Source organism: Pongo abelii, chromosome 18 (genome assembly GCF_028885655.2).
Source record: "Pongo abelii isolate AG06213 chromosome 18, NHGRI_mPonAbe1-v2.0_pri, whole genome shotgun sequence".
In the NCBI taxonomy this organism is placed as follows: domain Eukaryota; kingdom Metazoa; phylum Chordata; class Mammalia; order Primates; family Hominidae; genus Pongo; species Pongo abelii.
Window position 1 is genome coordinate 33,473,924 of NC_072003.2, and position 15,952 is coordinate 33,489,875.

General features: G+C 47.7%; 1 protein-coding gene and 1 pseudogene across 1 annotated transcript in view; one reads left to right on the forward strand and one right to left on the reverse strand.

The window, feature by feature from the left end:
* The first annotated feature begins 280 nt into the window (after positions 1-280).
* Positions 281-15,952, forward strand: part of ITGAM (integrin subunit alpha M) — a 78,162-nt gene continuing 62,490 nt past the window's right edge. The window contains exons 1-8 of the mRNA XM_024233586.2: positions 281-394; positions 2,039-2,144; positions 5,948-6,051; positions 6,365-6,435; positions 6,584-6,701; positions 11,578-11,708; positions 12,471-12,616; positions 13,940-14,093. Of these exons, the coding sequence (XP_024089354.1) occupies positions 367-394; positions 2,039-2,144; positions 5,948-6,051; positions 6,365-6,435; positions 6,584-6,701; positions 11,578-11,708; positions 12,471-12,616; positions 13,940-14,093 (858 nt within the window). The 5' untranslated portion in view covers positions 281-366. The remainder of the gene's footprint in view (positions 395-2,038; positions 2,145-5,947; positions 6,052-6,364; positions 6,436-6,583; positions 6,702-11,577; positions 11,709-12,470; positions 12,617-13,939; positions 14,094-15,952) is intronic.
* On the reverse strand, positions 8,010-8,065 carry LOC112129458 (U7 small nuclear RNA; annotated as a pseudogene).

Consider the following 15,952-nt stretch of genomic DNA (forward strand, 5'->3'; position numbering starts at 1 on the left):
TATTAATGTTTAGAACACGAATTCCAGGAGGCAGGCTAAGTCTATTCAGATTGTTCATATGCTTGGGCCAACCCAAGAAACAAGTGGGTGACAAATGGCACCTTTTGGATAGTGGTATTGACTTTGAGGGTTTGGGCCAGGAAGCTGGGGAGGAAGGGTAGGCAGGCTGTGGGCAGTCCTGGGAGGAAGACCAGGCAGGGCTATGTGCTCACTGAGCCTCCGCCCTCTTCCTTTGAATTTCTGATAGACTTCTGCCTCCTACTTCTCCTTTTCTGCCCTTCCTTGCTTTGGTGGCTTCCTTGGGGTTCCTCAGTGGTGCCTGCAACCCCCGGTTCACCTCCTTCCAGGTTCTGGCTCCTTCCAGCCATGGCTCTCAGAGGCCTTCTGTTAACAGGTGCATGGGGGTGGGGCAGGGGACTCTGGTTGGGGAGGAGGGGAACTTTTGGGTCTGTCATAAATAGAGGGCCCAGAATATGTAGGAGTCAGTCTGGGGAGAGGCAAAGGGGATTTGGGGAAGGAGAAAGGGTTCAAGAAGAAGCAGGGAGAACAGCTAGACCCAGACAGGCTGGCCAGGGAAGCCTGGTTGAATGACCACATTCATGGACTGTGCAAGGCTGCTTGCCAGTCCCCTTGCTTCACATATGAGGAGACGGAGGCCCAGGGAGGAGAAGTGACATGGCCCAGGGTGCACAGCAGGTGTGAGACCCCCTTCCTGAGTGCTTCCTCCTGGATCACCTCTCACCATCTCCACTTTGCCTCCGGTTCTATTTTCAAAGGTCCCAGGTGCAAATGTTTGTTGAATGACTGATGAATGAAAATGGTTTGAGTTTGTTTCCTTTTATGCTTCTTTGTTGTGGAAAATGAAATTCTCCTCAAAAGGGAAGGAAATATTTGAGAGCTGCATAGGAAGGAAATTATCTAATTAAGAATGTATAGAAACTTCATTGTTGGGCAAATCATTGTGGTGACACCGGGGGAAGAAGCCATTTGGGTGCTCAGAAGGGAGGCTGGAATTCAGAGCAGGACTGGATGTGCCCCACGACGGTGGTTCTTAGGTCAGGAGTCAGCAAACAGTGGCCTGGGGGCCCGATATGGCCCACCACCTGTTTTTGCACAACTTGCCAGCCAGAGATTGAAGATGAACACTGATAATCAATTTGATGATAGGGAGCACCACCCCCAAAGAATTCTATTTGTCTCATTTGTAAACCTGTATTACAAACAAATTGTACTCAATCATTATGTTTGGAATTTCCCTAATGACAAATTTGTAGAAAAGTATTTTCTGTCTTGTTATATAAGTACTTGTGCAACATATTCTATCAGTCTCTTGGTCTGCAAAACCTAAAATTTACTATCTGGCTGTTTATAGAAAAAGTGTGCTAATCCCTGCCCCAGGCTATCAGAGCTGGACCTGGGAGGCAGACATCTGGATGCTGGGTTAGTTAGGGTGACCGAATGGATGGGAAAGGGAATGGAGCAGGAAGACATGCTGCTATCTTTTTTTTTTTTTTTTTTTTGATACGGGGTCTTGCTCTGTTGCCCAGGCTGCAGTGCAGTGGCATGATCATGGTTCACTGCAGCCTTGACCTCCTGGGTTCAAGCAATCCTCCCACCTCAGCCTCCTGAGTAGCTGGGACTACAGACATGTACCACTACACCCGGCTAATTTTTTATTTTTTGTAGAGATGGGGTCTCACTGTGTTGCCTAGGCTGGTCTTAAACTCCTGAGCCCAGGTGATTCTCCCATGTCAGCCTCTTAAATTATTGGGATAACAGGCCTGAGCCACCACACCCAGGCATTGCTTTCTTTTAAATTATTATTAGTTTTTGTTTTTTTTGTGTGTGTTTAATTTTGAGATAGGATCTCTCTCTGTTGCTCAGGCTGGAGTGCAGTGGCACAATCAGGGCTCACTGCAGCCTCAACTTCCTGGGCTCAAGTAATCCTCCTGCCTCAGCCTTCCAAAGTGCTAGGACTACAGCCCCTAGCTGGCATGCTACTTTCCTCTGCTTGACCCTTCCCCCATTCTCCCTTTAGCCTTGACCTTATGTCATGGATTCAACTTGGACACTGAAAACACAATGACCTTCCAAGAGAATGCAAGGGGCTTCGGGCAGAGCGTGGTCCAGCTTCAGGGATCCAGGTGAGACCCTCAGATGGAGCCCCCTTTCTCAGTGCTTTCTCTCCAAGACTTACATACCTGAAAAATATCAGCGATTTCATTGAGTGATTTTTTCAATAGATAAATCAATTCAAAATATACAACAAATTCATCTTTTGAATTTACAGTGTTCTAAATTCAAAAGATGCAAAAGGATGTAAGAGTAAAAATCTCTTCCTTACTCCCTTCCCCTAGTTCCCTTCCCAGGAGGGACCTGACGAATGGTTTCTTGTGTGTTCCTTCGGGGAGACTCTGTGTGTACATAACACATACACGTTCCCTCCCTCAGCCAACACACCATGTGTAGCACACATTGTACTGAAATTAAGGCCTGCCTGCAGGCTGCCGCCTATTTTTGTGAGTAAATTTTATTGAAAACAACCCCGTCCACTTGTCACTTACTGTTTATTGCCTCTCCATCCCTCCCTCCCTCCCTCCCTTCCTCCCTCCCTCGCTTCCTTCCTCTCTCTCTCATTCCCTGCTTCCCTCTTTCCCTCCTTCTCTCCTTTCCTTCCCTCCCTCCCTCCCTTCCTTCCTTCCTTCCTTTCTTCCTTCTTCCTTCCTTCCTTCCATTTCTTTATTCCTTTCCTTTCTGACACGGTCTTGTTCTGTCATTCAGCCTGGAGTGCACGAGTGCAATCATAGCTCACTGTAGACTCAAACTCCTGGGCTCAAGCAATCCTCCCACCTTAGCCTCCTGAGTAGCTGGGACTACAGACGTGTGCCACCACACCTGGCTAATTTTTTGATTTTTTTGTGTAGACGAGGTCTCACTCTGTTGCCCAATCTGGTCTCAAACTCCTGGCCTCAAGTCATCCTCTTGCTTGGGCCTCCCAACTTGCTGGGATGATAGGCGTAAACCACTGTGCCTGGCTATGGCCACTTTTGAGCTGTAATGGCAGAATTCAGGAGCTGTGATAGAGGTTGTATGGACCATGAAGCCTAAAACATTTACCTTTACAGAAACAGTATTTGTGGAGGTGATAGTACCTTTCCAGAAGAAGGGGGCTGGTCTCTGCTCTTTGCTTTATCTCCCATAATACAGCCCAGTGATTTGAGTCCATTAATCCCATGTTATGCTTGCATTGCATGCCATAATTGGGAGATACTATAATTTATTTATTTATTTATTTATTTATTATTTTTATTTTTTTTAGAGACTCGCTCTGTCGCCCAGGCTGGAGTGCAGTGGCATGATCTTGGCTCACTGCAACTTCCGCCTCCTGGGTTCAAGCAATTCTCCTGCCTCAGCCTCCTGAGTAGCTTGGATTGCAGGTGCCTGCCACCACGCCTGGCTAATTTTTGTATTTTTGTAGAGACAGGGTTTCACCATGTTGGCCAGGTTGGTCTCGAACTCCTGAGCTCAGGTGATCCACCTGCCTCGGCCTCCCAAAGTGCTGGGATTACAGGCTTGAGCCACCACGCCTGGCTTGTAATCTCCTTTTACGTTACATTAGATCTCTTGTTAATGAACATTTAGATTGTTCCCAAACTTTTGCTCTATGAACAATGCTGTCATTTTGCACATGTGCAAGCCTATTTGGAAGTAAAGGCTAGGACTGGGATTGTGGTATCCAGGGGTACATGAGCACGTGCAATTTTAATAGATTTTTCCAGATCACCCTCTACAGTGGTGGCAGCAATTTACACTCACACCAGAAATTCATGAAAATACCTACTTCCTCATACTCCCTCACTCATTTGCCAACTCAGTGTGCTATCAAGCTTACTGATCTCTGCAAATCGAGTAGGTGAGAAGTGGTATCTTAATTTAGCTTTAAATTGCTTCTTTTTTTTTTTTTTATGAGAGAGGCACTTTGTGAACATGTTTTTCTTATCTGTTGGCCACTTTTCTTTCTTTTTTTTTTTTTTACTAGTTTGTATAAGCTTTGAGTACACTGAGGAAAGTAGTCTGGGGTATGAGTTGTGAATCTCTCTCCCTTGTGTATTATTTTTCTTTTGAGTATGCTTATGGTAGTTTATCACATATAGAAATTTATTTATTTATTTATTTATTTATTTATTTATTTATATATATATATTTATTTATTTATTTATTGAGACGGAGTCTCGCTCTGTCACCCAGGCTGGAGTGCAGTGGAGTGATCTTGGCTCACTGCAACCTCTGCCTCCTGGGTTCAAGCGATTCTCCTGCCTCAGCCTCCCGAGTAGCTGGGACTACAGGTGTGTGCCACCACGCCTGGCTAATTTTTTTGTATTTTTAGTAGAGATGGGGTTTCACCATGTTAGCCAGGATGGTCTCGATCTCCTGACCTCGTGATCCACTTGCCTCAGCCTCCCAAAGTGCAGGGATTACAGGTGTGAGCCACTGAGCCTGGCCCAGAAATTTATTGAAAATGACTGTGTGGAGGCCGGGTACAGGGACTCACGCCTGTAATCCCAGCATTTCGGGAGGCTGAGCTGGGCTGGTAGCTTGAAGCCAGGAGTTCGAGACTACCCTGGCCAACATAAGGAAACCTCATCTCTACTAAAAATACACAAATTAGCCAAGCATGGTGGCACACACCTGTAATCCCAGCTACTCAGGAGGTTGAGGCAGGAGGAATGCTTGAACCGGGGAGGCAGAGGTTGCAGCAGTGAGCCGAGATCGCACCACTGTACTCCAGCCTGGGTGATGGAGTGAGAATCTGTCTCAAAGAAAGAAAATAAATAAAAATAAAAATAAATAAAATGACTGTGGGCCGGGTCCAGTGGCTCATGCCTGTAATTCTAGCACTTTGGGAGACTGAGGTGGAAGGATTGCTTGAGCCCAGGAAGCAGAGGTTGCAGTGAGCTATGATTATGCCACTGGACTCCATCTTGGGCAACAGGGTGAGACCCTGTCTCAAAAAAAAAAAAAAAAAAGGTTGGCCTGGGACTACAGGTGTGTACCACCACACCTGGCTAATTTTTAAAAACATTTTTTGGGGGTAGGGGGTAGGGATAGCATTAGGAGATATACCTAATGCTAAATGATGAGTTAATGGGTGCAGCACACCAGCATGGCACATGTATACATATGTAACTAACCTGCACATGGTGCACATGCACCCTAAAACTTAAAGTATAATAATAAAAAAAAAATTAAAAAAAAAACCAAAAAACATTTTTTGTAGAGATGGGGTCTGGCTATGTCGCCCAGGCTAGTTTCAAACTCCTGGCCTCAAATGATGCTCCTGCCTCAACCTTCCAAGGTGCTGGGATTAAAGGCATGAGCCATGGTGCCCAGCTTGAATTGACCTATTTTTATTTTTAAAATTTATTCATTTATTTTTTTGGACAAAGTCTTGCCCTATCTCCCAGGCTGGAGTGCAGTGGTGCTATCTCGGCTCACTGCAACCTCTGCCTCCCGGGTTCAAGCAATTCTCTTGCCTCAGCCTCCCGTTTAGCTGGGATTACAGGTACGCACCACCATGCCTGGCTAATTTTTTGTATTTTTAGTAGAGACGGGGTTTCACCATGTTGCCCAGGCCGATCTTGAACTCCTGAGCTCAGGCAATCTGCCCCCTTGGCCTCCCAAAGTGCTAGGATTATAAGCATGAGTCACTGTGCCTGGTCCTATTTTTAAATGACTTCTGGTTTTTGTGTCATTCTTAGGAAGACCTTTTCTCATTCTGAGTCTTAATATTTTCCCATTTTTTTCTTTGCTAATTCTTCCTCCTAGTCATAGGAATTTAGGAATCCAGGTATGGGCCCCCACCTTCCTCTGGGTGGCAGAACTTCCTCTGTGGTCTCCTTCTCTCCCCACATGTCGGAGTTTTCTCTATTCCCACTTCTCCCCACAGGGTGGTGGTTGGAGCCCCCCAGGAGATAGTGGCTGCCAACCAAAGGGGCAGCCTCTACCAGTGCGACTACAGCACAGGCTCATGCGAGCCCATTCGCCTGCAGGGTGAGTCACTGCCCCGCCGGGCCAGGACTGGGATTCCCACTGTGAACACATAGAGACTTGCCAGGCACTCCTGTGTCCTGGGAATCTGTGGTGGGGACACAGGTGTCTGCCTCCCTACCCTCTCCTCTGCCTGCAGTCTCTACCCTAGACATCCCCAGGCAATCCCTCTGTGTTCCTTTCTTTCCCAAGATTTAGGATCCCCCTTCACCGTCAGACCTCCTTGTCTCCCGCATGGAGGTGACCCCTGCCCAGCTCTTCCACAGCCTTCTCTGTCCCCCGCCGAGGGTGACCATGCCCATATCTGTCCCCGCAGTCCCTGTGGAGGCCGTGAACATGTCTCTGGGCCTGTCCCTGGCAGCCACCACCAGCCCCCCCCAGCTGCTGGTGAGTGGGGCTGGATCAGAGGAGCTTCCTAATGGGGGTGTTTGGGGGCCCACACATGGTGGGGCTGGGGGTCTTGTGGAGGGTGGAGGTGCTGGGGTACAAGGACAGGAAGCAGGGGCAGCCCCTTCCACTGGCTCCTGCCCCCTAGGCCTGCGGCCCCACCGTGCACCAGACTTGCAGTGAGAACACGTATGTGAAAGGGCTCTGCTTCCTGTTTGGATCCAACCTGCGGCAGCAGCCCCAGAAGCTCCCAGAGGCCCTCCGAGGTGGGTTGCCTTTGGCAGAGGGAACAGACGGGCAGCAAAAGGCCAGGGGAGGGGGCAGGACTGAGGTGACATCTGCTCAAGGTCTGGGCTCTGGGTGCAGAAGGGTGGGGGAACTGGGTCCCATTAGAGAGAGAAGCTAGGGAGGTGCTAGGGTCTCGTACTTTAGGAAAGCTCCTTGGCTAGGCACAGTGGCTCACACCTGCAATACCAACACTTTGGGAGCCCAGGGGTTTATCAGCCCGGGCAACGTAGTGAGACCCTGTCTCTAAAAAAAAAAAAAAAAAAAAAAAAAAAAAATTAGCTGAGTGTGGTGATGACCACCTGTAGTCTTAGCTATTTGGAGGCCAAGGTGGGAAGATTGCTTGAGGCGATGAGTTCAAGACAAGCCTGGGCAACATAGGGAGACCCCCCCGTCTCTCCAAAAAAAAAAAAAAAAAAAAAAATTAGCCAGGTGTGGTGGCACACACCTGTAGTCCCAGCTTCTCAGGAGGATCACTTGAGCATGGGAAGTTGAAGCTGCAGCAAGCTATGATTGCATCACTGTACTCCAACCTGGGTGACAGAGCAAGATCCTGTCTTTAAAAAATAAGTCCAGGTCACACTGCAGAGGAGGGGATGGTGCAAGGTGTCATTGGCAGGAAGTGGGAATCTTGAGGACCATCTTGGGGGGCTGCCTTCCACAACCCTGTTCCCCAAACCTCCATTGATTGAGATTCTGAGTGACTGTATGGATTTTTTTTTTTTTTTTTTTTTTTTTTTGAGGCAGAGTCTCGCTCTGTCACACAGGCTGGAGTGCAGTGGCACAATCTCGGCTTACTGCAACCTCTGCCTCCCGGGTTCAAGTGATTCTCCTGCCCCATCTTCCCAAGTAGCTGGGATTACAGGTGCCCGCCACCACGCCCGGCTAATTTTTGTATTTTTAGCAGAGACGGGGTTTCACCATGTTGGCCAGGCTGATCTCAAACTCCCGAGCTCTGGTGATCTGCCCACCTCGGCCTCCCAAAGTGCTGGGAATGAGCCAGGGAATGAGTGTGGGCATGAGCCCCCATGCCTGGCCAGAATGCATGGATCCTTCAAGCTGCTTTTTCCCACTGCTTTGTTCAATGGCTCTGCTATCTTTTTGCTTGTCTTCATGTTGATTCTGCCACCACAGGCGAATGTTTCTCCCTTGCGTTTTTTTTCTTTCTCAAGCCCTGTTCCTCTATAGTTCACCCTCCACAGACAATCCTCCTTCCTCCACAGAGAAAACAAAAGCTTCAGGCATGGACTCCCTCCACTTTCCCTTCTCTTATTTTATCTTAATAAGCGGTGTTCCAGTCTTCACTGGAATTTGTTAGACAAATTCTAAAAGAGCTGTAACACCGCACTTTCTCCTTTTTCTCAAATTTCCATAATGACAGCACTCCTGGCAGTGACTCACTGGTTTTAGAGGAAGACCTGTTTCTCCTCTGTCCCATGACTAAAATCTTCCATCTGGGCTTTTGAGAATCTCTCATGTACCAATTAAAGTGATCACCTATCTTTTTTTTTTTTTTGAGACAGGGTCTCACTCTGTCACCTAAGCTGGAGTTCAGTGGCACAATCTCGGCTCACTGCAGCCTCTGCCTCCTGTGCTCAAGAAATTCTTGTGCCTCAGTCTCCAGAGTAGCTGGGATCACAGGTGTGCATATACTGATTTTTGTATTTTTTGTAGAGATGGGGTTTCACCTTTTTGCCCAGGCTGGTCTCGAATTCCTGGGCTCAAGAGATCTTTCCACCTCAGCCTCCCACAGTGCTGGGATCACAGGTGTGAGCCACTGCGCCTGGCCCAGCATCTCTTGAATCACTCGTTTTCTCTCTAGGACATTTAACTTCTCCCTTCCTCTGGCTGTAAACACTCTCATTCTGTCTGTATCTGAAAAGCGATCAACCACCACAATCGATAGCCATGAAAACAATCTTCTCTCTTCCAGTCTCCTCCTCATCTCCTGCCATCTCTCCTCACCCTCACCACCCAAGCTTCCTGAGTGCATTCTCCACCTAGGGGCACTGGGTTCCGGGTTCTCTTTTCACCCACGTGTTCTTCTTTCCTGAAAGCACCCAGTTCTGTGGCTTCAGCTAACACTTCTACCTCTCCCTCTTTAGACCTCACTCTCAGGGTTCAAGACTACTTCTTTAAAAAAGTTTTCATTTATTAAAAAATATATAATACATACACTTGGTTCAAAATTCGAAAGGGTGCGGTAGCTCACACCTGTAATTCCAGCACTTTGGGAGGTCAAGGCAGGAGGATTGTTTGAGGCCAGGAGTTTGGGACCAGCCTAGACAACATAATGACACCCCATCTCTACAAAAAACACAATTAGCCAGGCATGGTGGCACGTGCTTGTGGTCTTAGCTATTCAGGAGGCCTCCCAAAGTGCTGGGGTTACAGGCATGAGCCACTGTGCCCTGCCAGTCTTTCTAAAATACAAAACAAATCACCTCACTTCCTTTTCTAAGAACCTTCCGTGGCTCCCCATTGCCTACAGATAAAGTCGAGCTCCTTATTGGAGTAGAGAGGCCCTTGCCCACTGTTCTTTGCTTAATGCCACTGCTGTGTCTCCATTGCTATCACATACGTTTGTCCCTGTAGTGCTGTTTCCATCAAACGGCATCCTGGATTCTGCCAGAATCCTTTTGAGGCCCTTGTCCCATGTATCAGTAGGAGTCTCAACTGGGACCAAAAGCACATTCCAGTAATGTAACTGCCCAAGGGGTTCACCTTGCCTGCTGCCTAGACAGGGCTGATTCATCAAGACAGCAGAATTGCAATAGAGAAAGAGTAATTCACACAGAGCCGGCTGTGCAGGGGACCAGAGTTTTATTATCACTCGAATCAGTGTCCCCGAGCATTTGAGGAGTAGAGTTTTTAAGGATAACTTTGTAGGTCGCGGGGGAAGCCAGTGAGCTGGGAGTGCTGATTGGTCAGGGATGAAATCATCGGGAGTTGGAGCTGTCTTCTTGTGTTCAATCGGTTCCTGGGTGGGGGCCGCAAGATCGGATGAACCAGTTTATTGATCTGGGCAGTGCCAGCTAATCCATCAAGTGCAAGGTCTGCAAAATAACTCCAGCGCTGATTTTAGGAGCAGTTTAGGGAGGGTCAGAATCTTGTAGCCTCCAGCTGCATGACTCCTAAATCATAATTTCTCATTTTGTGGCTAATGTTAGTCCTACAAAGGCAATCTAGTCCCCAGGCAAGAAGGAGGTCTGCTTTGGGAAAGGGCTGTTACTCTTTGTTTAAACTATAAACTATAAACTAAGTTTCTCCCAAAGTTAGTTCAGCCTACGCCCAGGAATGAACACAGACAGCTTGGAGGTTAGAAGCAAGATGGAGTCAGTTAAGTTAGATCTCTTTCACTGTCTCAGTCATAATTTTGCAAAGGCGGTTTCAGTAAGATTTATTTACAAAGAGGGGGGTTTATTTATAAAGGGAGTAATTATAAAGCTGTGACAGGCCTAAGGGAGCCATCAGGGACTTTCCAAGCCCTGGGCAAGCAGGTCTGTTGCCACTCCTGGGTTTATGGGTTGAGGAGAGGGAGAGCTCACCAGGGTCTGGAGAGAGTCATGTGGAGCTGGCCTCCTTCTGAGGAACAGTTGGTCTTTTGTGAAGGACATAGCTGTCCCCAAGCAACCTCAATGAGAGAACACCAGGACCTCACTGCCCTCCTCCCTCCAGTCTTCTGTTGAGCCCCCTCATCCACCAAATCCAGTGGGAATCCAGAGGGCAACAGAGTCCTGGTGATGGGGTCCCTGCAGGTTGACCTCCCAGGCCACAGAGCTGAGTGGCGATGGGTAGAAAGTGGATTTGGGGATGGGGCAGAAGGCAGAGGAGCACATTCCACAGCACTTTATATGTGTGCGCCATTCCCTTTTCTAGGATCTACACCTTTTGTATATCTGGCAAATCCTTCCTTCCTCCTTTCCTTTCCTTCCCTTTCCTTTCCTTTCCTTTCCTTTCCTTTCCTTTCCTTTCCTTTCCTTTCCTTTCCTTTCCTTTCCTTTCCCTTCCTTTCCCTTCCTTTCCCTTCCTTTCCCTTCCTTTCCCTTCCTTTCCTTTCCTTTCCTTTCCTTTCCTCTTTCCTTTCCTTTCCTCTTTCCTTTCCTTTCCTTTCCTTTCCTTTCCTTTCCTTTCCTTTCCTTTCCTTTTCTTCCTTTCTTCCTTTTCTTCGAAGTCTTGCTCTGTGACCCAGGCTGTAGTGCAGTGGTGCGATCTCAGCTACTTTTTGTATTTTTAATAGAGATGGGGTTTCACCATGTCGGCCAGGCTGGTCTCAAACTCCTGATTTCAAGTGATCCACCTACCTCAGCCTCCCAAAGTGCTGGGATTACAGGTGTGAGCCACCTCGCCCAGCTGGGCAAATTATTTCCTGTTCTTCAAGATCCAGTCAAACATCACCATGTTCCCTGATTCCCTTGGGCAGAATTAACGAAAATTTTCCATACCACTTTGTCCTCGTTTATTTACTTATTTATTTATTTTTTAGAGACAGGGTCTTTCTCTGTGGCCCAGGCTGGAGTGCAATGGCGTGATCATAGCTCACTGAAGCCTCAACCTTTTGGGCTGAAGTGATCCCCCACCCTAAGCCTCCTGAGGAGCTGGGACTACAGGCATGTGCCACCGTGCCTGGCTAATTTTTAACGTGTATATATATTACATATATATATATGTAATATATATACACATATATATGTTAAAAATTATATATTATATATAATTTTTATATATATTTAACATATTTTTTTTATAGAGACGGGGTCCTATATTCTCATTGTTCAGCAGAGGGCTGACATGCAAAAAAACCCAAAACACCAAGTGTCGAATTACTTGATTCATACTCTTTTTCCCCTTCCCCAGGGTGTCCTCAAGTGGATAGTGACATCGCCTTCTTGATTGATGGCTCTGGTAGCATCAACCCAAATGACTTTCGGCAGATGAAGGAGTTTGTCTCAACTGTGATGGAGCAATTAAAAAAGTCCAAAACCTTGGTGAGGGCCCATGGGTAGGTTAGGGAAGAGCCCACACGGGGCTGGAAGATACATGGCAACCGGGCCACCACATTCTCCTCCCAGTTCAACTGCAGACATTGCCAAATTGGCAATTGATTATGGTTTGCCTTCCTGAGTCCCTTTTCTGCTCTGTTGGAGGCAGCCTCGGCATTCTTTCAGCCTTTTATAAAGCGGGCAGCTCTAATTGTTAAGGTTGGCATGGGAGATGAAGCCCATGTGTCATTGCTGGCTGAGTTCTATTTTCATTTTTATTTCTTATATTTTTGAGACAGAATCTCACTCTTTCACTCAGGCTGGAGTGCAGTGGCATGATCTCGGCTCACTGCAACCTCCGCCTCCCGGGTTCAAGCAATTCTCTTGCCTCAGCCTCCCGAGTAGCGGGGATCACAGGCACATGCCACCATGCCCGGCTAGTTTTTGTATTTTTAGTAGAGACGGGGTTTCACCATTTTGGCCAGGCTAGTCTCGAACTCCTGACCTCAGGTGATCCACCCACCTCGGCTTCCCAAAGTGCTGGGATTACAGGTGTGAGCCACTCCTCCCGGCCGCTGGCCGTGTTCTAGTATTGAGGAGAGATGGGAGTTGCTGGCAGCTCTCTGTCCTGGTGAGGCAGGGGATTAGGGGCAGCACAGAGGAGGAATTTGGAGACTGGAGTGTTTAAGATCTTTGTGGCGCTTGCTGGGAGATGTCTGAGGGGTGGGGGCACCTTCTCCAGCATCACACCAGCTGCCCCCTCCGCAGTTCTCTTTGATGCAGTACTCTGAAGAATTTCGGATTCACTTTACCTTCAAAGAGTTCCAGAAAAACCCTAACCCGAGATCACTGGTGAAGCCAATAGTGCAGCTGTTGGGGCGGACACACACGGCCACAGGCATCCGCAAAGTGGTGTAAGCTTCCCCTTTTCACTTAGGATGGAGGGAGGAGGAGACACTTAGCTGGGCTTTGATGGATGAAGGGAACCGTTCAGACAGGGGTGGTAGAGGATGCTTCCCCACCGGCAGAGGTGGGGAGGCTGTGTGTGGTGTGTTCGTCAAAGGACAAGTCGTGAGTGAAAGGTGGGAGTGGAGTGGGGAAGTGAGGGAAAGGTGTCTGGAGGGAAGCTACAAAGATCAGCTCAGGCCAGGGGACCAAAGGCAGCTTTACAGCCCGTGGTGAGATATCGCCATGTCTCATTTTGGGAAGTTCACTCTGATTTTGAGGTGTGTGTAGAGGCAAGGATGGGGTTGGAACAGAAGTACAAGAAGCACTGGAGAGTCCTAGAGGGGCTGGGGAGCTGGTGCAGTGCTCTGGGAGAGGTTTCCTGAAGGCCAATTAAGTTTATATATATATATGTATTTATTTATTTTTTGAGACGGAGTCTCACTCTGTCACCCAGGCTGGAGTGCAGTGGCCTGATCTCGGCTCACTGCAACCTCCACCTCCCGGGTTCAAGCAATTCTCCTGCCTCAGCCTCCTGAGTAGCTAGGATTACATGCGCCGTCCACCACCATCAGCTGATTTTTGTATTTTTAGTAGAGACAGGGTTTCACCATGTTGACCTGGCTGGTCTTGAACTCCTGACCTCAGGTGATTCACCCGACTCAGCTTCCCATAGTGCTGGGATTACAGGTGTCAGCCATAAATATATATATTTTTAAAATTCAAAAGTAATAATACTCAGTTAAAAAACCCAAATTATGCGAAAGTATAAAAACAAAAACCGTGAAGGCTTCCTTTCCCTTCCCTGCTGCTTTTCCAGGTCTCGGGGCAGTTGTGTCTCAGTGCTAAGTCTCAGGGGAGATGGAGCCCCTCCGAGACCTCGCCTAGCTGTATCTGTGTCTGGGACTCTGCTGACATTTCCTTTCTGATGCTAATAGCATCTCTGGCTAGGTGCAGGGGCTCACACCAGCAATGTCAGCACTTTAGGAGGCCGAGGTGGGAGGATCACTTGAGGCCAGGAGTTCGAGACCAATTGACAACATAGTGAGACTCTATCTCTAAAGAGATAAAAAAATAAACCAAGTGTGGTGGTACATGCCTGTAGTCCCAGCTACTCAGGAGGCTGAGGCAGGAGAATCACTTGAGCCCAGGAGTTCAAGTCTGCAGTGAGCTATGATTGTGTCTCTGCACTCCAGCCTGGATAACAGAGTGAGTGTCTATTTCTTAAAAAAAAAAAAAAATAGCGTGTCATCTACTTGCATTTGACTTTGTCCCTCCTGTTTCCTGCACAGACGAGAGCTGTTTAACATCACCCACGGAGCCCGAAAGAATGCCTTTAAGATCCTAGTTGTCATCACAGATGGAGAAAAGTTTGGCGATCCCTTGGGATATGAGGATGTCATCCCTGAGGCAGACAGAGAGGGAGTCATTCGCTACGTCATTGGGGTATGGAATGCAGCTCTCAGGGTGATGCTTCTGTGTAGGGTTTCTATGTGGATCCATCCTCCCTTCAATTTGCAAATATTATTAAAATCAAAGTGACATGAGAGCTAATGCTAGCTCATATACACCGTATCAGCTATCTGTTGCCACATCAATGCTGTGTAATAAACTATCCCAAAATTCAGCAGCTTAAAATAATAAGTAAGCCCGTGGGTCAGCCGGCCAAGAGTTCTGGTCTCAATGGCCTTCCTCACTGTCATTAGCTGCAGGTTGGCAGGCTGCTCTGCTGATCTTGGCCAAGCTCTCTCTGTTTCTGAGGGTTGCCAGCTATGTCATCTGCTGGACCAGATGGCCTTGGGTGGAACCACTGGGGTGACTTGGCCCTTTGGCAACCTGGCTCTCATTCTCCAGGGCTAGCCTGGGTATGTCCTCATGGTGAAGGCAGGAGAGCAAGAGAACAGTGGAGATGTTGCAAGTGCTTTTTCATGCCTCTGCATCATGTTTGATAACATCAATGGATGTCATGAGCGGTGCAAGGTTAGCGATAACCAGGTCCATGCAGGTTTGTGTCTTTCCACAACAACTTTCGTTGATGCTATTTCAATCACAAATGCCACGAGCTGCATGGAATTCCCAAGGAGGCAGTTCTCCTTAGTGCATCCTGTTCCCTCAGACACTCTGGCTCAAGCCACCCACAAGTCAGTCAATATTGCAAACCATATATAATAGTATACTTAATCAATATATAAAAGTTATAGGTTAAACATTCCACAGCAAACAAAGTAACATTTAACATCAGAAGAAAAAGAAAGAGGAGAAAGGATGAATGAAAAGGACTCCTGGTCTGGGCCCAAGGGTCCTGGTCCCATTAGTCCTGCAAGGCAGAGTCTCTGATGCAGCGGAGCCCTCGGCAGCAAATGCCAGGCTCTCATCATGAGCGACTGCGAGGTGTGAGTTCCAACGGCTGCTTTGAGCTGCTGAAGGCCTGATCTCTTCTAGTCACAGAGCTGTCTGGTGAGAACAGACAGAGAAGCATGTGCTTGTTTGCATCCTTATCTGGTTGGATGTAGTCTTTATTTGTCATTTTATTTATTTATTTGTTTATTTATTTATTTATTTATTTATTTATTTATTTATTTATTTTGAGACTGAGTCTTGCTCTATCGCTCAGGCTGGAGTGCAGTGGCATGATCTTGGCTCACTGCAATCTCCACTTCCCGAGTTCAAGCAGTTCTTGGGCCTCAGCCTCCTGAGTAGCTGGGACTACAGGCATGCACCACCATGCCTGGCTAATTTTTTTTTTTTCTGTTGTTAGTAGAGACGGGGTTTCACCATGTTGGCCAGGTTGGTCTTGAACTCCTGACCTCAAGTGATCCACCCACCTTGGCCTTCCAAAGTGTGGGATTATAGGCATGAGTCACTGCACCTGGCCTATTTTAAAAATTTGTTTAAAACAACCTTATCCTTGTTGGCAAAGCACCCTGTGAAATATAGAATGGAGACTTTTTCTAAGATGGAGTCAGTTATGTCAAGGGTGCTCTGTATACAATGGGCTAAAGCAAGACTCATGCCTGAGCCCAGAGGCAATGAAGGGGGCAAATGACTCCACCAAGAGCAGGAGGGCAGAGCAGAGCGCCGGGGGAAAGGGCTTGGATACAGGAAGAGGCAAGGAGTCAGGATCATCAGTGTAATCAAACTACTACAGCACCTGCATGACACAGAAAGCGATATCACCATGGATACATGCCTTGGCACGTAGGACATACTTTCATATAAAGAAAAAGGCTCCCCTTCCTCTAGGGGGAGGTCAGCTCCATACCAGGAGATGTGGCACAGCAGATGGATCAGCAGCTGGGTTTCTG